This window comes from Filicampus tigris, chromosome 21 (assembly GCF_054856515.1).
Source record: "Filicampus tigris isolate MCC_2025a chromosome 21, RoL_Ftig_1.0, whole genome shotgun sequence".
NCBI classification, from domain to species: Eukaryota; Metazoa; Chordata; class Actinopteri; order Syngnathiformes; family Syngnathidae; genus Filicampus; species Filicampus tigris.
The window spans coordinates 9,860,656-9,885,731 of NC_141237.1; the positions used below are offsets into that span (position 1 = coordinate 9,860,656).

Here is a 25,076-nt window from a genome sequence, read left to right on the forward strand (position 1 = left end):
AGACATCTTCAGACCCTCTTTTACCCTAAACGTTTGAAAAAAAATCGGAAAAAAAAATAATTCTGGGATTGAATGGTTGGTCTGTGAAAAAACATATAAAAACGTTTTTGGCAGTGAATGAGTTTTAAGTGTGCATGTCAAATGTTTAGTATGTAAGAGTTTTAAGGAATCGAATCTTTAATGTAGGTAAAGCAGTGACCGTTAATGGGATGCCAGTCACTCTACCCAAGACCTACAGTGGGAGTGGTCTGAGTTTGGAACAAGTGGGCATGTTTGTTTCGCTTTCCTCCAGACTTGGGGTCACTCTGCTGTGGGATGGAGGTAGGACTCACACACAAAGCTTGGAATGTTTTCACGATAATCTCTAGATTCCAGTTTGGTTTGCCGTCGTACATACTAGTATGTATTTCTATATAGTCATCCAGAGCCATTGTTTTTGTAAAATATGGAAGTGAGCTAACAGCATCATTGAGCGCATGTCGCCCGCAGGCATGCGTGTTTACGTGCGCCTGGCCGCACACTTGAGGGGAAAAGTCGGAGGCCTGTGCGGTAACTTTGATGGGGACACGGAGAACGACTTCACCACACGACAAGGCATAGTGGAGTCCACTGCTGAGCTATTTGGCAATTCTTGGAAGGTCAGCCCATCCTGCCCGGATGTAGCGGACCAAGATCTCCGAGACCCCTGCACGGTGAGTTCATACACACACTCGGAGCTGTGAATGCGTGTGCTCCAGCTCACCCGTGACCTTGCGCAAGAAAAATGATAAAACATGAATGAATCTAAGATTAAAACACAATTTATGCGCAGGTCAACTCACACAGAGTGCCATGGGCCCGGAGAAAATGTGGCATCTTGACTCAGGAGCTTTTCTCCCTTTGCCACCTTGAGGTGCCCTTCCAGCAGTATTACGACTGGTGTGTTTTTGATGCATGTGGGTGAGTAACAACATTCATTTACACGGGTTGTATATGTACACTGATGAGATGAGATGGTTCATTACATCTGCCGAAGAGAGAATCGGTTTTGGTTTGCTTATAATCAGCAACGTTTTCCGGTTTCTTTTTTTTTTTTTTTTAACCTGCATTTCTGGTGACCTACGACCTAGTAAAAGTCACTGGAGCCTTGGTGAAGGTCCGTGCTCTCATTTTCCCCCTCCTTTCACATTCAGCTGTGATTCTGGCGGGGACTGCGAGTGCTTGTGCACAGCCATCGCCACCTATGCGGAGGAGTGTAACCGCAGGGGGATCTACATTCGCTGGAGGTCCCAGGAGCTCTGTCGTATGTAGGCAAAATATGAAACTTGTCTAATGTTCCCGGAGATTGTTACTCAAGTTCTCTCTCCGGTCCTCTTTTTGTCAAAGCCCTGCAATGTGAAAATGGACTTGTTTATGACCCATGTGGTCCAGCTTGCTCCCCTTCATGTCCCAACGTGCAGCAGAGTCCTCATTCCCAGTGTGACGTCCTATCCTGTGTGGAGGGCTGCTTCTGCCCTGCTGGTACTGTTCGATATGGTAAGAGTATGAAACTTATTCTATATTCCTAAGTTTTTCGTCAGTAGTGTACAGTAAATACAAAAAGTTTGACAGGAGAACATTAATGATCGGCTTTTTATTCTGCAGGTGACAGCTGTTCAGTTCCTACCCACTGCCCGTGTGAGTGGGAGGGGTCCATGTTTCCTCCTGGAACGACAATCATTCAACACTGCCAGAACTGGTCAGGCCATATAAACGCAGAAAAAAAGACATTATTAAAATGTGTTTTGGTTGTTTTTTTTTTTTTTTTTTTTATCATACTGAATGAATGGTCTTTTTCTGCTTGTATTCATGCAGTTCTTGCAAAGATGGTGTGTGGCATTGTGATGGGGTGGCTTGTCCCCATCTGGCGCCAACTTGTCTGGAATCGGAGTTTTCCTGTGCAAGTGGTCGCTGTATCCCCTCTCAATGGGTGTGTGACAATGAGGATGACTGTGGTGATGGCTCTGATGAGATTTGTCCATTCACCTGCTCACCGGAGCATTTCCGCTGCACCAGCTCGCCAAGGTATGCCCTCACTCAATCACTTTACTTCGGCGCGGTACAGCCATAAAGAGTTTGAATGTTTTCGCAGATTTATCATGACGCATTACAATTCGAAAGATTGCGTGCGGGGAGTCAGGACCGATCCCAAACGTTTGTTTAAGCAAGCACAAGGCGAGAGGATAGGTTCCCTCCCAAAAAATCAGCAAATACAGACTTTACGAATGACAAATAGCAAATATGCAGGCGTTTGCTGTAGGATAAGAAAGCTCTTGCCAAGTCGCTATCCTATCCGGAAACTGAATTGCGTTGGCGATGTCCCGCCAACTTTTCTCCTCGTTATTTTGTTGGGTTTCTCAGTGGACCATGCCTGAACCTGGCTTTGCGTTGCGATGGCCACCCAGACTGTGCTGACCAATCAGATGAGGAGTTCTGTGGACCTGCCACTACAGTGCCGGCGTGCCCACCAGGGGAGTTTCAGTGCGCCAATGGGAAATGTCTCTCAGCCAGCCGTGTATGTGACGGACGGCTGGACTGTGGCTTTGCTGATGGTTCTGATGAGCAAGGTAATGCAAGTGGTATAGTGACGAGCAGTTGCCATCACATGCAGCACCTTTAAATGCAATTTTCAAGTAATATAAAGCAAATGTGGTCCAGCTCTTATTTACTGGGATGAATTCTGTTTACCGGCCCAGATTGTGGTGTCGTGTGTGGTGAAGGGGAGTTCCTATGTGCTGGAGGACGATGTATTCTTTACCTTCATCGATGTGACGGCCATGATGATTGCGGGGATCTCAGTGATGAACGGGGGTATGTTTGCGGATTTTGCTGAAAGTTAATTTCGTTGTTTTGTTTTTTTTTCATCTTATTATTTGTTATCACAAACATTACCCATATTTAGTATCGTGTTTTTTCTAGTCAATTTTTGTCGAGCAAATGACATGAAAACACAGTTCAGTTTCAAATTTAAATGTTTTGTTCTGTTTCCTAGTAAAAAAAACACCTCTTCATCTCATCTTTTCGTTGGTTTCTAGATGTGCCTGTGCACAAACAGAATTTCAGTGCCCAGGGGAGCAGTGTATCCCTGTGGAGAAAGTGTGTGATGGACATAGAGACTGCCTGTCTGGAACAGATGAGACTGTCTGCCCAATCAGAGGTAAAAAAAAAAAAAAGAGCATTTGCAGCATTCTGAAATTCTGCAAGTGAGGTTCGCTATTGTATGCGAGCAAAAACGATTTCAGTGTGAGAGCATTGCAGCTGAGCGTTTCAGAAGTGGACGTGAGAGGCAGTCCTGAATTATGTCCCCTCCTCTTGAAGTCATTTTTTTTGTTGATGTACAGTGACATGTGGACCTGACCAGTTTGCTTGCAGTGATGGCACATGTATTGCCATCACTACGCTGTGCGATGGAACGCGAGACTGCCCGGCTGGAGAGGACGAAAAACCAACCAACTGCTACTCTTTCATAACTCCACTACCCTCACCTTTGATCCCGACTGTGCCTACATCAGGTGATATGGTACACACTAAAAAAAATGATCGTTTCCTAACCCACTCGCTGAGAAGTTGTTGATTTTGAGCAGATTGGGTTCATTATTTTGATTGGTTTGCAGATTGGATTTGGGCGGGCTCAAGAGCTGAAGCTGGTCCTCATTTTTTGAGTTTTGTTTACTGCAGTTGAAATAAATTTTATGTTAAGTATGGGTAGTTTTTACCCATTGTTGGATCAAAATCTTCACCCAATATGCTGGGTCAAACCCTCAACCCACTGTACTGGGTATATATAAACTGGCTTGGTGCATTTTAGACCTAGTGCTGAGTTAGCTCTTTCACCCAATCTGGGTCACTTTTGACTCAATAGTTTTAAGAGTGAAGTAGAGTGTTGACTGCATGCATGAAAATGTTTCAATTCTTTGTATTCACAAAAACATGGTTAAACCAGTGGGGTAGTGAGGTTCACATGGATGCTTTTGGCCCCCATAAGACTGACCGAGGCTCAGAGGTCATTAATAAACAACAGAGAGCGGTGTTTATCTCTCTCAACACACACTCGGACTCAACCGTATGTGCCAAAAAACACTTTGCAATTCTGACATTGAACACTTGGCCGTCACCCTCCAGCCCTTTTATCTCTCCAGAGAATCCCTCCAGCTTTTTTTTCATCCACTTTTCCATTTCATTCCAGAGTATAAACAAAATCCTAAACCGACTCATATCCCCAGAGTCTCCTTTAATTATTCTGGGAGAATTCAGCCATGCTGACGTGACAGCAATATGTCATCTTTTGGACCAGCATGTTGTGAATCGGTTCCAGACGCATAAAAATGCTTTTGCGGACCGCCAGGCCATCCTGCTAAAATGAACAAAAATTACATGAAGTAGCCGTCCGAAAGACGGCTTGGTTGCTTCAAATCAAGCCTTCTTGTTCAATGTTTTCTGGTCCTCTACAGCTTGCTGGTCCTATGAGTTTGCCTGTGCTACCGGTGGGCAGTGTGTGCCTCAGACCTGGCACTGCGATGGCGAGTCCGACTGTTTGGACGGTAGTGATGAGCAGCAGTGTCCTTCGCGCTGTGGGCCCGGCCAAGTGCCCTGCCTCGGCGGCGACCAGTGCGTGCGTTACCAGCAACTATGTGACGGCAACCCGGACTGCGGTGACGCATCAGATGAGAGCGTAGACAACTGCGGTAAGTTAAACATGAGGCCAAAGTCGGGTGATTGCAAAGGTCGACCAGGGACAGGGTGACGTTCAGCCTTGTTTTCGTCTTCTAGGCTCTGCTCGGATCCCTCCCTGTCCCGGCAGCTTCTCATGTGACAATCGCACATGCGTCAACATGTCAAAAGTGTGCAACGGTATCCCCGACTGTCCGCGGGGTGATGACGAGCTTGTGTGTGGTGAGTTGTCCCAAGTTACCCCCGAGACGTGTGGTAGAAAACAGAACTCTGTAAAATCTTATCTTCAGGTAAAACCGTCTCTCCGGCGCCCCCTGGTGATAGGAATACCACTGTCACCTGTCCAGAATTCACCTGTCTCGATGGATCTTGTATCAATTTCAACATGGTTGGTTTATGAACACTCCAAATTGTAAACAATAGTGACCTAACTCCTTATTAACGTCCTCTCCAGATGTGCAACGGTGTGGCAGACTGCCCAGACTCCTCACTAGCACCGCTCGGGGGTCCCACTGATGAGCAGGGTTGTCGAAGTTGGAGCCCCTGGGGTTCTTGGAGCCCCTGCAGCACCACCTGCGGTACAGGCTCCATGAGCCGGCGCAGATCTTGCCCTGCGGGAGACATTTTGCACCACTGTCGGGGTCAGGAGGTCCAGAGGCAACAGTGCTTCAACACCACTTGCCCTGGTATGATTGCGCAGTTACCTTTTCAGAAAATCTTTTAAAGCGGTGTGAAAGCGTCATGATTCCGTCAATGAAAATGTTCTGTCTTAACCGTGCAGTGGATGGTCAGTGGCTTCCATGGGTGACCTGGTCAAATTGTTCGAGCGAGTGCGGAGGAGTGCAGATCCGACACAGAGACTGCGTCCTGCCCCAAAATGGAGGTCGAGACTGCTTCCAGCTCCCGGGACCATCCAACCTAAGCTTGGAAATTAGTGAGATCCATCCATCCATTTGCCTTTCAGCTTCTTGATAGAGAGCAATAGGTTGTGTAAAAAGAACTGAAACACTGAACATGTCCACTGAGCAGTTGGACATGTCCATTCAGTTGTTTAAGGTCAAATTAAGTTTGCCTGTGAAGGTTTTAGCACATCTTCATCCTAAAATTTTACCCATGAAAGCTTAACTTTTTGTACATACCTTCAAGAGCAACTACTGAGCTTGACATCATTTGCTTGGTTCTGTTTCAGGGCCTTGTTCTGCGGATGGCTGTTCCAACAGCAGCTGTCCGACAGGCCTGGTGAGACACAACTGTTCCCCCTGCCCAGTGTCCTGTGCCCACATCAGCAGCGGGACGACCTGCAATCCCGCAGCACCCTGCTTCTCAGGTCACCCAAAGGGGGCGCCCTGGATCCTTTTTGAAAAAAAAAAAAAAAAAATGTGTAGTATTATATATTTTGGTGTATTTTCCCAGGCTGCTGGTGTCCGGCCGGGCAAGTAATGAGCCACACACAGCAGTGTGTGTTGCCAGAGGAGTGTGCGTGCGAGCTGGCAGGTGTGCGCTACAGGCCAGGTCAGCAGATGAAGGTGGGATGTGAGATTTGTGTTTGTGAGAGAGGAAGACCTCAGCGATGCCAACCCAACCCGGACTGCTCTGGTCAGTCTTAAAATGATTGATTTTGATTTGTTTCATAATTGAACATAAACACCCTAACCCATCATCATGACTCCCCTTCTTTTTTTTCCCCCACCTAATCACTCCGTAGTACATTGTGCCTGGTCGTCATGGTCTGAGTGGGGAGAGTGTTTGGGGCCGTGCGGTGTGCAGAGTGTCCAGTGGTCATTCCGGAGCCCAAACAACCCCACCAACCATGGAGATGGGAAAACCTGCAGAGGGATCTATCGGAAAGCACGTCGGTGCGTAGCCTTGTCCTTCTTGCTTAATTTGAAAAAAAAAAAAAAAAAAAAGAACATCCTCTCATGCAATTTCTTTCCCTCCCCAGATGTCAGACTGACCCCTGTGATGAGTGTGAGTACCAAGGTCAGTCCCACGCTGTTGGAGACAGATGGAGGTCCCACCATTGCCACTTGTGCCATTGTTTGCCCAACCTCTCGGTGCAATGCTCCCCCTACTGCCCGTACGCTGTTACCGGATGCCCTCAGGTAGTAGACACAGCTGTGGAGTCAGTTTAACTTCGGCATTTACCTTAATAAAAGCCTTAAAATATAGAAATTATCGTTTTGTTTGAATTTCACCATGTTTATTCATGCCTTGTTTTTTTTTCCTGCCGATTAGAGTAATTGCGTGGTTTGTACACTTCCTAATTTATGTAGGGCCAGAGTCTTGTTCCAGGAGAGGGTGACACATGTTGTTACTGTCAAGGTACATTTGAGTCACACTCTTTTCTGTTGTGTTTTATCCTGAAATTTGATCCAAAAGCCCTTATTCCCAACTTTTTGTGGGTAGTGTATATTTCAGTGTTGCTGTGTTTTGGTAATTGATCTCGAGATATATTGAATTTTCTGCACAGCCATCAATGAAAGTTCAGCTGTGACAGTCAGCCCCTCCCCTGTGACTTCCGAGCCAGGAAAGGACACCACTCCCTTGGTGCCCACCTACCCGCTCCCACCTGGCGGTCAGTGACTTGATTATATCATCATACAGTTTCATGAGAATGTTTTCGGCACTATCCGATTGGGGTAAATCGACTGTAATGATCATTTTCTTTCTTCTTCTTCAGAGGAGTGCTGGTCTCCTTTGGGCGTTCAGTTTCTTCCGGCCTCCAGTTTCCATGCCTCGTCCCAGCAAACCGGTCACCCCCCTGAGGCAGCTCGCCTTCATGGCTGGGACCCCCACACAGACCTTCAGGTACAGTATATAAGGAATAATGTTTGTATGTTTTTTTTTTATTTTTATTTTTTTAATGATTTGGTTCTGGTTATGTTTTCTGGGTTATTCTTACAACCAACCCAGTAATCATCATTGTGTGATAAAGCACCAATATTATTATGACATATTTGTATGAATGCAAGATAGATGATGAGCAGCAATCGCGTCCTACTGAATGTAAGGGCATGCATTTTTAGAAATGGTGCTCTTTGTGACATGTGCAGGGCTGGAGTCCAGAACCAGAAGAGTATAAGGATCTCCCACAGCGGAGCCCTGAGGGGCACAGTAGCAGCACTCAAAGCCCTTACATACAGATTGACCTGCTGAAAGAATACAACATCACTGGTACACCTTTATACCTGGCCATGCTTGTTTCGCAACATGTTACACTGAATTTGTTAATTGACACTTTCTGTTCCTTTCTCCAGGGGTACTTACCCAGGGAGGTGGTGTGTTCAACACGTATGTTTCCAGTTTATACCTGCAGTTTAGCCGAGATGGAAGACTGTGGTACATTTACAAAGAGCTTGTGACTGACGCACAGCCCAGAGCTAAGGTCAGGTAATCGTGTTGTTTTTTTTTTGTATGATAATGATTTTTTTTCCTACCATTTGCGCCATTATTGCTACAGGTTTTTCATGCTAACCACAATGAGGGAGGGGTTGCTGAGATCAAATTGGACCGAATGGTGGCGGCTCAGTATGTACGCCTGCTACCACATGATTTCCATAATGGCATCTATCTTCGTCTTGAGATTATGGGATGTGAACATGGTTAGTAGATGTAGCATATGTATAGTACATATGTTTTATATATATGTGCTCTATATTAAATGTAATTTTTTGGGGTCTTTTCTGATTCAGATTACCACCGGTCAACCTTGCCCACACCGACTTCGACCGTCTCACCAATAGGTGGCTGCAGGGAAAAGGAACTCCAGTGTAAAAATGGGCGCTGTGTGCCAGCCGGCCCTTTAGGTGTTATCTGCGATGGGGTCGATGATTGTGGCGACGGCTCAGATGAGATGTACTGTGGTGAGATTTTCATCTCATTTCTCGAGTCAACTTAAATGAAATGCATCACTTTTACCAAGTATGTGCACTGACCTCATTATTCCAGGCACACAGACCTACCCGACCATCACAAGACCTCATAGCTGCCCTCGTGGTCAGTACTTATGCCTTCCACCAGGGGGCTGTATCGACACAGGAAAACGTTGCGATGGCATTCCCCACTGTCCCAGAGGAGATGATGAAGCTCAATGTCACCTGCATGAGAACATCACCACCCAGTCTGACAGGTGAGATCAATAAATTGCAACACATTTTGTAATTCATATTTTATTCAGTTCAAACCCTTCTGATATACGATAGACATGGTATTTACACATACATAAATATCCTCAGACCATACACACCCACCGCCGCACCGATCATGACGCCTTCCAGGATCCCTGTGACTCGCCCTGCAATATCACCAACAGTACGTAAAGTGGTCAAAGTTCATTTTGCTTTTCGTGTTCTTTGACTCTTTTGCTGCCTCTCGAACATCTACCGGATTCGCCCATCACGCTGCTGTTAGCTTTCTCATCTACTTAGAATAACAAATAAACACACTAAACCTGTAAAATATATTTTACTCTCTTATCAAACATGACATTAAAACAAAAACATCTCTTTTAATGTGACGACATTCATTCACTATATTTTAAAATGCACAGTAGTAAATAGACAAAGATAGAATGCATCAATATGAACTTTTTATGAAACTTTTAATACATTTACAGGATGGGGGCCCTGGATATCGTGGTAAGTTCTTGTGCAATTTAGGCTAGTAGTACCAGTTATTTGGTCCCTTCAATATATTAAACATTCTGTGTGTACATATCCTTGTAGGCATCTGCTCATCTGCACTTGGACTGGAGGATGGAAGCATCCGTTATGGTCAGCTGACGTCATCGTCCTATCGTGAAAACAACCCCGCTGATGCCGGTCGGCTGAATATCGTTCCCAATGTGTGAGTGATAATTAGGCTGGTTATGTCATTGCTGTACAAGCTGCAAAGATAAAGCTCTTTAATGTGTTTTTAAATCATTCACGACAAGAGACACTGAAACATTTGCCCATGGTGTTTGCAGTCAAGTTATGGAGCCTGGATGGAGCCCCTTGCCTATAGACCTCCAACCGTACTTCCAGGTTGATTTCCTGGAGCCCACGTGGGTTTCAGGGGTTGTGACCCAGGGCAGTGAACGCATGTGGGGTTACCTCACTAAATACAGATTAGCCTTTGCCCTGCATGGCAGCCTCTTCACCAACTATACACAGGATGGCAAGTCCGGTAGTCCTGCTAAGGTATTGAACATATACGGTTTTGCTCAGAGTAATTGCAAAATGTTTACAAACTGAGACCTGCCACGAATAGGGAAATTAATCGACACCCACCCAAATAAGGTTTCCGATTGCCTATAGAGCTTACAAAATGGCGGAAAAACACTACTTTTATCGTATGTTTTTTTATTTAAATGAATCTCCTCCCCTCATTTTAACATAGATCCTTGTCATCAAGATGCCACAAGATGACACCAAAGCAAAACTTTCATATTTAATAGGGTTTGTAATGGAGAATAGGTTTCCAAAAACATCCACAAATTGGAAAACTAGAGAAAAGTGAATTGTTGGGGAGCAATGAAGGAGCTTCTATTTCCATACTCACAAATGCAGTCGGAATTCTGCATAGTCTATTCTTAATCAAAATCAAATTTTTAATTATTTTGGACAAACTAACATTAGGCACTTTGCCTTCGCTTTCTGTGCCGGGATAACTTGTATTTGCATGAAAAGAAATAAACACCATAGGGGTATAGGATGTGAACTATATGTGATGAATAAACCTTGTGATATTTATAGTCCTTTTATTGTTACGGTGTAGATATTTGAGGTACGTATGGTGGGCCGAACCCCTGTGACACGCTGGCTCAGTAGGCTCGTCCGGGCCCGCTTCCTGCGCATCATTCCTGTGGAGTTCAGGCATACGTTCAACCTACGTGTTGAGATTCTTGGCTGCAGGGGAGGTGATGAGTTCCAGTTGCTTCTTTCATTATTTGATTTTCTTCTCCGGCGGAAAATTGGTTGTTAAACTAGGCTGTAGTAAGGTGTGATGTTTTTCTTGACATTTATTGCAGATGAGCTGGTGACCCCAATCAGTGTTACATCTCCCTCTGGTGGTGGTAAAATCACACCGCAACGCTGTCTGCCAGGCCAGTTTGCCTGCCAGCAGAGTGAACAATGTGTTCCTATTGCTGTGGTTTGTGATGGTCGACTAGACTGCAAGGATCATACGGATGAGTTGAATTGCGGTGAGAACGCATGGATGCTCCATTATACACTATTTACAAAAAAAATCGGAATATCATTCGGCTTTCTGGAAGTAGCTGAACAACAAAAATCACAACAGATGCGTAAGATAAGCAGTATGAGTAAAGTATTGATGTAGAAACATAATAAAGTGCATCCATCGGCTACTTATGATTATGTCTGGAATTCCTTTTTCTTTACCCTCATCTTCTCTCTGCACAGGCTTTCCAGGTTTACAGAACCAGACTAGTTCCACAGGGAAACCAGGGTTCCATGGTGACAGGACAACATATGCCCCAGGCCTCCAAACCACCAAGCCACGAGGCGGTCTGCCCGGTGTGGCTACAGCTGGAGTCACAGAACAACCTGGACTTTGGAAAGCCACTACTGCACACACTGGTATAAATGGCTTTGTAATCTTGACAATTAGACTTAACATATATTAAGTTCCACCATGAGTGATCCACCATGGCTGTGTACAGTATCTCACAAAAGGGGTAACACTGACTAAATCCCATGTTGCCATAAAGTAAACAAAACAACAGTGACCTCACCCCGAAGTGAAAATGTCCAAAATGGGTCCAATTAGCCATTTCTCTTAATGTTATAAGATCTCAGATGTGAATGGCGGGCAAGTGTGTTGCGTTTGGTTTTGTCACACTTTGACTCTCTCACACTGGAAATTCAATATGGCACCTCATTGCAAGTGAATGTATGTACTCACTTTTGCCAGTAGTTTAGACAACGGTGGCTGAGTGTTGCACTATTTTGAGGGAACAGTCATTTCAAAGTGTACATTTACACTTTACACAGCAGAAAGCTGAATAATTTAAAATGTTTTCTGTTTGATCAGAAAAACAAGTTTAAAACCTGAATTCTGAATGGCCAAAAACAAATGCGTGTATGAACATAACCCTGACTACACGGTAGAGCTGGTTGTTGTTAATTATTCATGTACCAGAATGCTCTTTAAAAACATTTCTCACCGAATATTTCATGGTCAGATCAAGGTTTTTTGAAAATGAAAATAAAACAATATAGATTTTTCCCATTAGAAGTGACTACTGGCCAGCCTGGACTGCATTTCACTCCATCGCGCCAGCCTGGAGCTCCTGGCTTGCAAACCACAAAGCGTGAGAGACTCCAAACGATGTTGCTAATTCTGAATCTACGATTCAATGCGTGTTTTACTGAACAGACTCTATTTTACAGCTCAGTGGATCACCACAACCCCGCATGATGGGGGCTTGCCCAGAGTATTTTGCGTGGAAGGCCAATTTGCATGCCGCTCATTTGGCTGCGTCGACTCGGCTCAGGTGTGTGACGGCAGCCGGGATTGTTTGGACGGCTCCGATGAAGAACGCTGTGGTACGCATGAATAATCTGTGAAAAAAAATGTCAACAAACACATGTTTTATGTAAAAAGTGAATAAATTGCATTCTTTTGACCCCAACGACTAATTAGGTTCCTCAGTAAGTCCAGTGACTACGCAGCGCCCCCCAGTGTCAAGCCCTTGCTCTCCCAAGCAGTTCTCCTGTAATAGCGGCGAATGTGTTCACCTGGACCGCAAATGTGATCTGCAGAAGGACTGCGTGGACGGTTCCGACGAGAAAGACTGCAGTATGTAAAATACATTCTGCTCAGATAAAATTCATGAATAAGAACTGAAATGGAAGTGACACTATTTGCTTTCATCCTGCAGTTGACTGCATCATGTCCCAGTGGACCTCATGGAGTTTGTGCAGTGTGTCCTGCGGTCTGGGCTCATTGTTTCGACAGAGAGACGTTGTGAGGGAAGCGCTACCTGGAGGATCCTGCAATGGGGCTCAATTTGACAGCCGTGCTTGCTTCCCGCGACCATGCCCAGGTTTCTAACAGTTTTTGTAACCTGCTCAAGGTCTTAAGGCCTCTCCTAAAATCACCGGTCTATTTTCACCTTTTGTAGTTGATGGTCATTGGTCGGAGTGGACGGAGTGGTCCGAGTGTGATGTTCAGTGTGGAGGCGGCGTGAGGCAGAGGAGGAGAACCTGCTCTGCACCTGCCCCTAAAAATGACGGGAGGGATTGCGAGGGCATGAGCCAGCAAAGTCAGAGCTGCAATAGTCAACCGTGTACCAAAGACACGGGTACACAGACAGGTCATTTTCGATCAAGCATTATTTTCTGTGCTTGGTGCTTGAGTTGTATGCAAATTCTACTACAACAGTGTCGTGCAGTCATGTCGTAATGCCGTTTTCACGGCAATAAGAAATAGCCTTTGTGTCATTTTATCAACATGACATTTGGTGACTTTCCCTTCAATTGGAAGTCAACCAGAAAATTCTCAAAACCAGACTCTCAACACAATAGAAGAATCAGTCATTTATTGTATGTATTTTTATGTCCATGGAGGAGTTTGAAACAGTCCCTTGAATTGTTTGTGTCCTCACCACATTTGCACGGGTTTCCACAAAATCAAGCACCTGCTTGCCTTTTAAGGGTCATGGGGGAATCTCGAAACAGTTTCAAACACATTTGGAAATGATCTATAGTTCACAGTCTGATGTGAATATTATTTTAATTTAGAACATCCTATGTGTTCTTGAAAAATGAACAGTAGGTGAAAAATGTTTCTCCAGGTTGTGTCAATGGTATGGTGCTAGTGTCCGAGGCAGACTGCCTGACTGGGAGAGTTGAGCCTTGCCCTCCTATCTGCTCGCATCTCAGCTTCACCAACAACTGCACTGAAGAATGCAAACCAGGTTGGTGTTGAAGCCGATTTCTGTTTCAGGTTCATTCAAAAGAATGAGAGTCATGAACGGTATAGGCAGCCATAGCCCCTAAATGTAGCACAAATATTACTTTGTAGCAGATTATATTTGGGAAGGCAACAGTTTATACAATGTGTGTTTGTTCTATTTTTTGTTTTGTTTTTTCAGTGTAAGATAATATACCTTTACTTATTAAATGAATGGGAGAGTGAATGCTCCAGTTGCAATTCTTAACTTTCTGTTTAGGAAAGTCCAAACACTGACTCAATGCCAGTGTTTATCAAATCCTAGCTGAAATACAGATTTAGGTATAAATTCATTTCGCCCACAGGCTGCCGCTGTCCCAATGGAATGTACCTACAGGGAGGACAGTGTGTGAGAGCAAGCCAATGTGTCTGTCACTGGAACGGCCAAAAACTGCAGCCAGGACAGACCATCAGCAGGGACCATTGTACTACATGGTGAGATGTATTTCTTTTATTTACCTTCCATTTTGTTTGATCTATTCCTGGTCTTCATAGCCGAAGGCTTTTTAAAAACAGGAACCACCTAACAAATAAATGTCTCAGTTCAATTAGTTACACAGCGATAATGTGAAGATGTGATTGTCAAAATAAAGTATAAGAATGTTTTGCTGTATTTTGCATTAGTAGCATCATACAGAGAGATGTCTGATATTTTTTTAAAACACTTCTGTAAACCACTGACAATTCATTATTAAGTTTTTTTTTTTCAATGTCAGCTCTTTACCAAACGTATTAGATTTTGCAGTTTTATAGCAGGTGAATTTAGTTGGCCCGTTATGATGACTGATGACTTATTATGACAAACAGTCCTATCTTAAAGTAATTTTGAGTTTTCCTTTGTCTAATCACGAATTTGCAGATTTTTTTTTTTTTTTAACCAGCCTCCATTATTTGCTGAAAAACGCACTTATATATTTGCTGGTTTGGGGTCTAGTATAGAAATATTCTTTTGGTCCCATTTTCATGCCAAGGAATTATGTTGACATGACGGGACGTGTTTAATTTGGTCAGACCATAGCCTTGTCTAATGGAAAAAAAAAGTGCTTTGCTGGTATATTGGTGTCTAAAAGCAATTGAGATTTTTCCTCAGGAACACTGTATGTCTGAATGTTGCTGTTTCACACTTCCTTCAAACTATTTGATACTAAGCAATGTGTTTTGGATACCATTGACTTCTACATAAATGTATATTTGTCTCCAAAAGTATGTGCCAGGATGGACAAGTTACCTGTAACTCCTCCAGCTGCGCCACAACCTGTCAGTGGTCAGCCTGGTCGTCATGGTCACCGTGTGATGTCACCTGTGGGCTCGGGCTCCAACAACGCTTCAGGTGAACAGCCGTCGGAGACTACTGCCTGTCGACTTCGACGCATTTGCATGTCTACAAGTTGAGGATTCGGACATACTTGTCGTGTTAGGTCTCCAGTGAATCAGACAGGATCACTCAGAGGACATCTCTGCCCAGGAGACTCATCTGAAGTACAGCGGTGCTCCATCCCCTGCCACACTGGTATACATTCTCATACAAGCACATTAAAACTTTACTTGAACTATATGAGGGCCTTTTGTTGAATGGAGCCTTTTTGTTCGCACCATTTATGTGTCACAATATCGCACCATGTATCAGTAACTTGAAGCCCTGTTTAACGCGAGCTAAAAAAATTATGGAGGTTATCACACATGATCAGACTGATCCATCTGTAGAAGATAAGTATCTATAAATCAATTTAAACTCTACTGCGGTCATAGAAGGTCATGGTTTTAGATTTCACTAATTTGACATATTTTTAGGAACATTTGATTTTAGTTCCTATTTTTGTATTGGCCTTATTTGTAGACATCTATCTATGTTATTGAGCTACGTAATTCTATTCTTTTTACTGCCAATCAGAGTTATTCTTGTTAGGATGACTTTGTCTCCCTTTTTTTTTTGTTGCAGAAGAACCAGATGGAATTTGGAGTAAATGGACCAGCTGGTCAGACTGCAGTAAGACATGTTTCCATCACGCAGACGATGTGGGAATCAGGCAACGATTCCGAAGCTGCAACCACACCAACGCTGAGTCTATCTGCGATGGCGATAGTGCAGAGCAAGAGCCCTGCAACATCGTCCACTGTGCAGGTATGAGCGGCATCCTCATTTCTCATGAGAGTAAAAACATTCAAAAACGTAATTGTGTTGTAATTCTAGTGGATGGCGGCTGGTCTGCGTGGTCTGGATGGTCTCTCTGCTCATCTGAGTGTAATTCTGGTGTCCAAACACGAGAGCGATTCTGCACTTCGCCCCCGCCACAACATGGAGGCAGAAGCTGTCCCGGCCCACACATTCAGACAGCAGACTGTAATGCCCATCCCTGCTCAGGTATTATGTTACCTCGTTCCTAATCCTGTGTGGCAGTGTTGTATTTACATTTTGTCAATGTAAATAGAGTGAACCATCGCATATCGTGGGGGATTCATTTGACCCACCCACGATAACTGAAAATATGATATAAAGAAAACAAAATTTGCAAGCTAACTTATGTAATATATTATATCGTCGCTGTCCTGTGAAAAACATTTACCTCCAATTTTGGAAACTTTTTCAATTTTCACTTTAATGCGATTTCTGTAACACGGAAACACGATTCGTGTAAAAAATAAGAAATTGAAAAAAAAAAGGAGATAAATGTTTTTCACATGACAGCGACGATATAGAAAATATGTTCTGCAGTGACTTGCTATGACAACCACTGATGAAACACAATATTCAATATAGACAGTATAGTAGGAGTTCACTGTCCATACACGTTTTTGCTCAGTAGAAGTTATTATCGATGATAATATATCTTGCGAAAGCATCATGTCCCCTTTTTTTTTTTTTTTTTTTTTGCTTCCAGGTCTATGCCCTGACGGTATGACTTTCATGACAATAGCTGAATGTGAGGATCATGGAGGTGCATGCCCACGGGTCTGTATGGACATGACCTCCACTGAGGTGCAGTGTGCCACTGCCTGTTACGATGGCTGCTACTGCGCACTGGGCTTGTACTTGCTCAACGGCAGCTGTGTGCCTTTATCCCAATGCCCGTGTTACCATCAGGGGCAGCAATACCCGGCTGGGGCAACCCTTCCTGTAGATGCATGCAACAACTGGTATTCTTCAAACCCGGTCGCGGCTAAATCAGATATTGTCTCAGTTGACTGATTGGTCTGGATTGTGTGCCTTCAACAGCACCTGCACAAATGGAGAAATGTCATGCGGAACGACTTCATGTCCTGGTGAGTGGGTTTATTGTTGAATGTACAATACGTGGCCAATTCAGCATTTGAAGGACTATTACACTCTAAGTCATTGTCCCGATTGGCTCTGTACCTCTTAGTCGACTGCGGCTGGAGCAGCTGGACTCAGTGGAGCACTTGTAGTCGTACATGTGATGTCGGTGTGAGAAGGCGCTACCGATCAGGAACCAACCCCCCACCAGAGTTCGGCGGTCGTCTTTGCGAAGGCGCCAGAGTTGGGGTTGACACATGCAGCATTGAGCCATGTTTTGGTGAGGAAATGTTTTTATTTATATCTATCTATATAGAAATTTTTTTTGGACCCTTACCAAGTAGTGTAAGTGATGGATTGATGATGTGATGTGTTCCAGGTGTAAGAGAACCATGGAGTGGGTGGTCGGAGTGCTCAGTGACATGTGGAGGAGGGTACAGGAGCAGAACCAGTGGGCCTATCAGAGTCCATGGCACCGCACAGCAGTTCAGTGCCTGTAATCTGCAGCCATGCGGTATGGCGCGCACACGCTTAACTAGAATGGTGCAATTATTTTGTCACAGCTGAGATTAGCTATCATCAGATTCACATATTTGCAGATTATTTTGCTTGTATTTTCCAATATGTGCTTTGGGAGATTTTGAGTGTGTTCAGCAAAAAATAATGAGGGCACGGTTGAAGTTTTTGCCGTAATTTGAAAAGGGTTGCTTGGTGGAAACACAACACTGCTAATCACCAAGAGAACACCATTCGTTCAGTGAAGCATGGCGGTGGCAGCATCATGCTTCGGGACTGTTTTTCTTAATTTGAGGGAATTATGTTCCAAATAGCAATCCGTGTTAGCACAAAACCTTCAGACATCTGCTTGAAAAAAAAAATCAAGAAAAGCCTAGTCGAACATCTGAACTGTATGTGTTTTTGATATCACAAAACCTGGTATTTGAACAGGAGTGTTTAGACGTTTTGTCAGAATTCACTTACAATTTTGATGGACTTTTTGAAATTCGTAATTTTCAAAATCTGTTAAATATGTGTCGTAATAAATTGTTTTCTTACATGATTTGCACTTTATCGCAGTTATGCCGAGTGGTTATTCCTTTGTTACGTATTCCTATTTCAGGGCATAGCAGAGTGTGCCCACCGGGGCAGGAATGGAAGCAGTGTGTGAGAGGAGCGGTGTCATGTTCAGACCTTACGATGAACCTAAGTCGGAACTGCACGCCGGGCTGCCAGTGTCCTACTGGAACTTTCCAGCAGGTCCGGGTCGCGGCTCTTTGAAAATACCCCAAAATACCAAGTATATAAACACTGAAAATGCATTTGATTGTCGGTGCCCAGGACGGCGAATGCATCCCGGAGTCTGATTGTCGCTGTGATGTTGATGGAGAGCAGTACAAACCAGGAGACCTTATTTATTCCGACTGCAAAAACTGGCAAGTAAATGCATTGTGTTCATATTTAATTCCATCTTTTCCGTGAGCAATTCTGAATGGACCTTTTATGACCATATTTCAGTACATGTGAAGCAGGAAGACTTGTCAACTGTTCTCAAGCCAGATGCCATGGTAAAAAATTCTGTTTGAATATTATTTAATCTCATTATTATTGTTATGATTATTCATTTAGGTCAAGTTATTAATATCACCCAGTACCATTGAGTGATCCTCTCGTCCTTTTGTGTTTGTTTGTTTGTTTTCCTCGTCATATACACTCTATAGCTGATGGCCAGTGGTCACCATGGACTCCTTGGGGTCACTGTTCAGTGTCATGTGGGGCAGGTCTCCAGTCCCGATATCGGTTCTGCTCAAACGCTCAGAACTCCGGCACCGGTCTGCCATGTCTGGGGCCAAATCGCGAGGATAGAGTCTGTGTCACCACTCCATGTGATCGTGAGTTAGTGCTGCCATTAAAAAGTTTGATAGCTCACTATGAGTGACTTTGCGAGTAGTAAGCAACTAATTTAAATCGGGTTATTCCACTGTATTTTATTCATGTTTTAAAATAATTTCCATAATTGAAATTCACAGTTATGGAAATATTTTAATTATTAACTTGTCTGCTGTGTGGCCTGTGTAGGAAACCGTTTGAATATTTTGCAACAAATAATACGTGGGACATGTTTGACACCTTGGTGGTCAGTTAACAAATGTCATTGTGATGTTGTTGGCTCCTTTCAAGGTGACGGCGGTTGGGGTCCTTGGAGTAATTGGACACAGTGTACTAAGTCCTGCGGCGGGGGTGTTCAGAGCCGGAGGAGAGACTGCGACAGTCCGACCCCTGAAGGAGAGGGAAATTACTGTGAGGGGCTTGGAACTGAAGTCAAAGCCTGTAACACTGCCCACTGCCCAGGTAGCCTTGTGTGTTTTATCGTCATGCATTTTGGAGCGATAACGCAATTTTCACATGCATGGTGTGGTTCCAGTGGCGCCATGCTCCAAGGTCCCAGGCACAGCGTTCAGTAGTTGCGGACCATCCTGCCCGCGCTCCTGTGATGATCTGGCAGTATGTAGCGCTCCGCCTCAAGTCAACCTCACTTATTGATATCCACTCTGATAAAACATTTCGGTAATTATAACGGGGCGTTTTTCTTGTTAAACAGCATTGCGAGTGGCTTTGTGAGCCAGGGTGCTACTGTACAGAGGGAAAGGTTTTGTCAGCCAATGGAACGGTGTGTTTAGAGCACGAAGAATGCCCCTGCCTCGATCTCACGACTGGACGCCGGCTCAAGCCTGGAGACATGATTGTGGCTCCTGACGGCTGTAACAACTGGTTGGCAGGATTCACGCTCAAGCAGTGATGAACAAAATGAAGTAGTTCATAATTAATGTGGGGATCTCCATTTTGTTTCAGCACCTGTGAGGGAGGGAAGCTTAACTGCTCGCAAAGCCCCTGTCCTGGTGAGTCAGAAGTACATTGCCAGGTGTTCCAATACTTTTGTAGCTGCGTATGTGTATCAGGTCACTCTATCCGGCTATAGATTCATCAGCTCTTCTCTGTGTTTCCAGTATCAGGTGGCTGGTGTGAGTGGTCCATGTGGACTCCGTGCTCCAGGACCTGCGGGGCAGAGTCTGTGTCCCGTTACAGAAGCTGTGGCTGTCCCGAACCCAAAGCTGGCGGGAAGCCTTGTCCTGGAGAACAAGAAACACACAACGGCATCGGCGCGCAAATCCAGAAACAGCCCTGTCCCGTCATCGCCTTCTGCCCAGGCAGGATTTGAGTTGGCCTGTCCGCTAACTCATTTGAAACATTTTGTGCTTCTTCCTTGTTCTCACGGCAATTCCTCGTCAATTATACAGTGCACGGTTTTTGGAGTTCCTGGTCAGCATGGTCAGCGTGCGACGGCTGCGCTGGGTCATCCAATCGCACCAGAGAGTGTAACAGCCCCCCTGCTAGATTCGGTGGTCTGCCCTGCATCGGAGAGAGGACGCAGAGCCGTGGTTGCCATGACAATATGACCGTGTGCTCAGGTCGGGTTTTTGTTTATTCAAAGCAGATGAATGATAACTTCTTTTTTAACACGACAGCTTTACTCATTCAAGACCGACAAACTCAAACACCTTTTCTTTTCCGTCACGCTCCAGCATGCATTTGTTAAATGAGTTTGAGAAAGTCGAGGACGAATTTCATACTATTAGTTTATTTTCTTTTGCAGAATGTGGTGGGGACATGGAAGAATGGCCCTGTGGCAAACCCTGCCCTCGCTCCTGTTCTGATCTCCATGGCGACACAGAGTGCCTGGACTCGCCAGGATGCAGCAAGACCTGCGGTTGCCCGGGTGACAAGGTCCAGCAGGACGGCGTGTGTGTAACAAGGGAGGAGTGTCGCTGCAAATACGAAAACAGCTCCGCTGCCGGTCAGAAGTCCTTTTTTAGAAATTCTGAAAACTGATGATGTGTCTTAAGAGTTACTTTTTGCAATAATCTCCACGTCCTTTCTTTTTCTCCGCTGAGGTGGTTTAGATTCCAGACCTGGCGAGACTGAGTGGCAATTTGCAAGTCAGGGAGAAGAAATCATCACTGACTGCAAAAACTGGTTTGAAGAATTTTACATAAATTGATGTTCTTCCCGTGTAGCGGCGAGCACGTCTGCCTCGCAGTTTCAGATTCACGCCCTCCTCTGTAAAGATTCATGTTCTTCCCATTCCAGTGTGTTTTATTTCCCCTGAGTACTCCTGCTTCAATACCGCATTCCAAAAACATGCATGTTAGGTTAATGGTAAACTACAATATAAATGGTCCATATAGAAAGGAGTGTGAGTTTGTAGCACTTGTTTAAATGTGCCCTATGATTGACTCCAGCTAATCGGTGTCGCTAATGAGGAAAAGTGGTATTGACACTGAATGGATTCAGGTTTTGTCATTTCTCACCTCAGTTCCTGCCAAGCTGGGGTTTGGCGCTGTCACCCACTCCCCGGCTGCTACGTCGATGGCGGCTGGGGCCAGTGGGGAGCTTGGTCTTTGTGCTCAGTTTCCTGTGGAGGAGGAGTTCACTTCAGGAGACGCCAGTGCGATAATCCATCTCCTCAGAGTGGAGGGAGAGGTTGCGTGGGAAGTGGTGAACAGCAGAGAGGCTGCAACACACATCTGTGCACAGGTATTCATGTCTACAACATGTACAGGAGATGATTTCCACTTTCCAGCCCTTTGAGAATGAAATACGCCGTCATCTTGTTTGTTTATTTGAACATTGACAGAAATGTACGTTTCAAACGGTTTGTTAAGTTACCTGTGTTTCGGAGTATTTGCACTGCGATTTGTTTGCCTTATGAATTTATAACTTTTCAAATATAGTTACTGAAGCTGTTCAATTTGTAAACTTCAAATTCACATTTTCAATCCCGGCTCACCCATATCTGAAGCCGAGCCACGATTGGTTGTTATCTGAGCCCTGAGCAACTGTGATGTAATTGTCATTTGACAGCAAGTGACAAAATGGCCGCCCCCTGAGAACACAAACACAATATGAATCAGAGTGCCGTGTTTAGACTAGCGGAGGCACACATAACATATTATTGTAAAGAAAATTTGAGGGTTGACTTCCTTCTTTAAGATTTTAAGTTTGTACATTTCAGAACGTCAGTAACTTTATTTGAAAAGGTAACTTAACAAATTGATTGGGAATCACCGGCATAGTCTAGCCACTTAAGTAATTCCCTGCGTTTTGTGTCTTTTTCTGAAACATTGATGAGAATATATCATTTTGTAGACTGTGTATATTATTCTCACCTGTAGACTCGGTGGGCCCTTGGCTACCCTGGTCTCAGTGGTCGGCGTGCTCAGTCAGTTGCGGTGGCGGCCAGCAGTCCCGATTTCGGATGTGCGGCTCATCGGCCTGCAGTGGCAACAGCCGCCAGAGCAAGACTTGCAACACAGAGGTCTGCCTTGGTAAGTTCACGCGACATTGGTCACTTTATTAGGCACAGCTAAGTAACATTCAGGTCGTGTTCCGTTTGACTACCCTATCAGCTTGCTTGTGATCATTTTTGGCCGCAAGTGTCCATGATAGAGCCAAAAGGTGCAATTTGTATGTACACAGTACAAAAAAATATATTTTTTTTTTAAGTAGTAAATCATTGATATATTTAAAACGATGTGCAGTTGTTGGAAATTGCAAAATCCAATAAAAATCCACACTCATTTGCATTAACTCTGCAAAATGAACAAATAAATATGATAAATATTAAAATAAATATTATATGTGTTAGTGTTATCTGAAAGGTCTGCACAGTTGTTTGTCTCAAACTCGACTGTGACCCTGAATAGGATGAGCGGTATAAAATTAATGGGTGAATAACAAAACTTTTGGAACGCTTCCCTGGCCTATAATCTGATTTGACAAAGATGTGCATATGTTTTTTGTCGGGCAGAAGTGGGCTGCCCCCCAGGCAGACTGTACAGGGAGTGTGAGCGAGGGGAGGGCTGCCCTTTCAGCTGCAACCAGATAAGCGGCAGGGAGGGCTGCTACACCGATGGCTGTGAGGAAGGCTGCCACTGTCCCTTGCACACTTTCCAACATAATGGCGTCTGCCTGCATGTGGGTTCCTTTCATATCCCCAAGCGTGTGCCTGGATATTTTGCTTAGAGGATGCTAACATATACCTTACGCTCTTTGTGTCAGGAGTGTCCCTGTTTAGTCGATGAGGAGTTTCTAGCTTCTCTGCAGAGTGTCTCTATCACACCAGTCTCATCTCTGCTCCTTCATAACATCTCTGAGGGAGTAGAGCTCCAGCCCGGAGACGCACTGATTCACGACTGCAGCTCATGGTGAGTGCTCTGATTTGGATTATAGACCTTTTCACCACGACATCACACACACTTCCGGGTGGCAGAGTAAACAAGGTGCAGTGATTGAGAAAACAGGCTTGAATGACGATTTTTGCCTTCCCGTCTACCGCCTCAGTTTCAATGTGTGAAGTGTCAGTCCAAAATATGGTGTTACATGAGATCAATTGTTTTTTAAGTGAGACAGAGGCCTACGTTTCAGTAGGCTGACGTTTGCTAGCTGGCTTGCTATTTTATGCATACACCTGTGACAATTTTCAAGGGCCCCTGTCAGTCGTCAGCCATTGGATGACACACCGCTTTCCTACTCCCATGTTTTGTTTCACCTCCAACTACAACAAATCGCCCTTCTTCCTCTTATAGTGTCTGTGAGCACGGCAGATGGAACTGTTCTTTAGAGCACTGTCCAGTTGATGGCGGTCTGTCACCCTGGGGCTCCTGGAGCTCTTGCTCGCTATCCTGTGGCGGTCTTGGGTTGAAGACCCGTGCCAGAGGCTGCACCCAACCTGCTCCAGCCCATGGAGGGAGAAGTTGCATCGGGCCATATCTCGAATCCACCTACTGTCAGGCTCCTGACTGCCCCGGTAAGAGAATATCAACTTATAGCAATTTCTTAAAAACACAATAATTTGCCAGTGATACGTTTTTTTTTTTTTTGCATATGTTGATGGCTGGGTTATTATTGTTGACAGTTGTCGGTCCCACGGAAGAACCAACCCTGCCAGGTGAATGGAAATATAATTCACAGATTGCAATTTTTTACAGTTATGATTTATGAAAAAGATTCCATTCAATACTACTTCTTGATTCCATAGATGAGGATGCTGGTTTCACCGGCTGGTCAACATGGAGTCCGTGCACTAAAACATGCAGTGATGCTCGCTCTCCAGCTATGAAGTCCCGTTATCGTCAGTGCATTAAACCCCCCTGCTTTGGGGACTCCCATCAAGACAAAGCCTGCAACCTCCCCCAGTGCTCGGGTATATAGTTCATCATTTCCGAAAACACATCCTCCTATTGTTTTGTATTTGGCTAATCCAGCAACATCTGAGATCCTGAGACCAACTTGGAGTAAGAAAAACAATCTGCAGGATTCGTTTTCCCTCTATCCCAGACTCAGACGGTGACGAGCTCTGCATTGGGGATGATTGCGAAGAGAGGAACTGCACCTGGACGGATTGGGGGGCGTGGGGTTCCTGTTCACGTTCCTGCGGTGTGGGCCAGCAGCAGAGGATCCGAACCTTCCTCGGCCCTGGGCCCAATGGCTTCTGGTGTGACGACATCCTGGGGGGAAACATAGAGAAACGCTTCTGTAACATAAGGCCCTGCCGAGGTGAGGGGTCAACATTCAGAGATAGTCTCGCTCGGCGCTGTACAGGGTGGATTGCTCTTTTGATGCCACCATGACAGCAATAACAATTCATTTCTTTGCGCACCTTTATCCAGATCCTCACAAAAATGTCGATGCACAAAACTGCACAAAATAGTCTGGTTTCAGTGACGTTTTTTTTTTTTTTTAAATCATTAGCAAAACAGCATTTACGGCGTGTCTGTGTCGTTAATGTCCGCAGTGGATGCAAGCTGGACCCGATGGAGTTCGTGGTCCCGCTGCGACAAGCTCTGTGGCGGCGGCCGGTCCATACGCACCCGCTCATGCGCCAGCCCTCCGCCCAAGAACGGAGGAAAGAAGTGCGAAGGAGAGAAAAACCAGGTCAAACCATGCAACACCAAACCCTGCGGTGAGATTAGCAAAATATTCATACATACGCAGACCTCGCATATGCCACTGGTCATTATCTGAGAACGAGCTCATTATTGTAGGAAATGGTGCGCATTCCTCCAGTACGTTCTTTTTTTTCGGAATTGTCCGCGGGGCACATTATGTGAATTGAAAA

At 44.8% G+C, this 25,076-nt stretch overlaps 1 protein-coding gene across 3 annotated transcripts in view; it reads left to right on the forward strand.

Annotated features, from left to right (window-relative positions):
• Positions 1 to 25,076, forward strand: part of sspo (SCO-spondin) — a 58,049-nt gene that overhangs the window by 13,697 nt on the left and 19,276 nt on the right. For 2 of the 3 annotated variants that reach the window (XM_086021074.1, XM_086021076.1), the window contains 71 exons: positions 187 to 321; positions 490 to 692; positions 812 to 939; positions 1,173 to 1,282; positions 1,366 to 1,515; positions 1,624 to 1,717; positions 1,834 to 2,043; positions 2,380 to 2,585; positions 2,715 to 2,829; positions 3,054 to 3,175; positions 3,360 to 3,530; positions 4,470 to 4,703; positions 4,789 to 4,911; positions 4,980 to 5,077; positions 5,144 to 5,375; positions 5,471 to 5,623; positions 5,879 to 6,016; positions 6,103 to 6,285; positions 6,395 to 6,545; positions 6,632 to 6,791; positions 6,963 to 7,011; positions 7,160 to 7,264; positions 7,370 to 7,497; positions 7,743 to 7,863; positions 7,947 to 8,074; positions 8,150 to 8,291; positions 8,382 to 8,552; positions 8,638 to 8,818; positions 8,925 to 9,000; positions 9,305 to 9,326; positions 9,414 to 9,534; positions 9,656 to 9,869; positions 10,447 to 10,588; positions 10,700 to 10,873; positions 11,094 to 11,270; positions 11,927 to 12,004; positions 12,084 to 12,239; positions 12,337 to 12,492; positions 12,575 to 12,739; positions 12,818 to 13,009; positions 13,490 to 13,612; positions 13,953 to 14,082; positions 14,852 to 14,977; positions 15,066 to 15,157; positions 15,587 to 15,769; positions 15,839 to 16,009; positions 16,527 to 16,782; positions 16,862 to 16,908; positions 17,010 to 17,180; positions 17,280 to 17,414; positions 18,021 to 18,157; positions 18,239 to 18,333; positions 18,416 to 18,465; positions 18,619 to 18,789; positions 19,079 to 19,249; positions 19,323 to 19,402; positions 19,500 to 19,669; positions 19,751 to 19,797; positions 19,906 to 20,106; positions 20,197 to 20,367; positions 20,553 to 20,753; positions 20,860 to 20,932; positions 21,273 to 21,493; positions 22,132 to 22,284; positions 22,767 to 22,933; positions 23,018 to 23,163; positions 23,545 to 23,765; positions 23,874 to 23,906; positions 23,997 to 24,161; positions 24,296 to 24,514; positions 24,753 to 24,920. In XM_086021074.1, coding sequence (XP_085877200.1) covers positions 187 to 321; positions 490 to 692; positions 812 to 939; positions 1,173 to 1,282; positions 1,366 to 1,515; positions 1,624 to 1,717; positions 1,834 to 2,043; positions 2,380 to 2,585; positions 2,715 to 2,829; positions 3,054 to 3,175; positions 3,360 to 3,530; positions 4,470 to 4,703; positions 4,789 to 4,911; positions 4,980 to 5,077; positions 5,144 to 5,375; positions 5,471 to 5,623; positions 5,879 to 6,016; positions 6,103 to 6,285; positions 6,395 to 6,545; positions 6,632 to 6,791; positions 6,963 to 7,011; positions 7,160 to 7,264; positions 7,370 to 7,497; positions 7,743 to 7,863; positions 7,947 to 8,074; positions 8,150 to 8,291; positions 8,382 to 8,552; positions 8,638 to 8,818; positions 8,925 to 9,000; positions 9,305 to 9,326; positions 9,414 to 9,534; positions 9,656 to 9,869; positions 10,447 to 10,588; positions 10,700 to 10,873; positions 11,094 to 11,270; positions 11,927 to 12,004; positions 12,084 to 12,239; positions 12,337 to 12,492; positions 12,575 to 12,739; positions 12,818 to 13,009; positions 13,490 to 13,612; positions 13,953 to 14,082; positions 14,852 to 14,977; positions 15,066 to 15,157; positions 15,587 to 15,769; positions 15,839 to 16,009; positions 16,527 to 16,782; positions 16,862 to 16,908; positions 17,010 to 17,180; positions 17,280 to 17,414; positions 18,021 to 18,157; positions 18,239 to 18,333; positions 18,416 to 18,465; positions 18,619 to 18,789; positions 19,079 to 19,249; positions 19,323 to 19,402; positions 19,500 to 19,669; positions 19,751 to 19,797; positions 19,906 to 20,106; positions 20,197 to 20,367; positions 20,553 to 20,753; positions 20,860 to 20,932; positions 21,273 to 21,493; positions 22,132 to 22,284; positions 22,767 to 22,933; positions 23,018 to 23,163; positions 23,545 to 23,765; positions 23,874 to 23,906; positions 23,997 to 24,161; positions 24,296 to 24,514; positions 24,753 to 24,920 — 10,308 coding nt within the window. The remainder of the gene's footprint in view (positions 1 to 186; positions 322 to 489; positions 693 to 811; positions 940 to 1,172; positions 1,283 to 1,365; positions 1,516 to 1,623; positions 1,718 to 1,833; positions 2,044 to 2,379; positions 2,586 to 2,714; positions 2,830 to 3,053; positions 3,176 to 3,359; positions 3,531 to 4,469; positions 4,704 to 4,788; positions 4,912 to 4,979; positions 5,078 to 5,143; positions 5,376 to 5,470; positions 5,624 to 5,878; positions 6,017 to 6,102; positions 6,286 to 6,394; positions 6,546 to 6,631; positions 6,792 to 6,962; positions 7,012 to 7,159; positions 7,265 to 7,369; positions 7,498 to 7,742; positions 7,864 to 7,946; positions 8,075 to 8,149; positions 8,292 to 8,381; positions 8,553 to 8,637; positions 8,819 to 8,924; positions 9,001 to 9,304; positions 9,327 to 9,413; positions 9,535 to 9,655; positions 9,870 to 10,446; positions 10,589 to 10,699; positions 10,874 to 11,093; positions 11,271 to 11,926; positions 12,005 to 12,083; positions 12,240 to 12,336; positions 12,493 to 12,574; positions 12,740 to 12,817; positions 13,010 to 13,489; positions 13,613 to 13,952; positions 14,083 to 14,851; positions 14,978 to 15,065; positions 15,158 to 15,586; positions 15,770 to 15,838; positions 16,010 to 16,526; positions 16,783 to 16,861; positions 16,909 to 17,009; positions 17,181 to 17,279; positions 17,415 to 18,020; positions 18,158 to 18,238; positions 18,334 to 18,415; positions 18,466 to 18,618; positions 18,790 to 19,078; positions 19,250 to 19,322; positions 19,403 to 19,499; positions 19,670 to 19,750; positions 19,798 to 19,905; positions 20,107 to 20,196; positions 20,368 to 20,552; positions 20,754 to 20,859; positions 20,933 to 21,272; positions 21,494 to 22,131; positions 22,285 to 22,766; positions 22,934 to 23,017; positions 23,164 to 23,544; positions 23,766 to 23,873; positions 23,907 to 23,996; positions 24,162 to 24,295; positions 24,515 to 24,752; positions 24,921 to 25,076) is intronic. The other variant, XM_086021075.1, reaches the window with a different exon arrangement.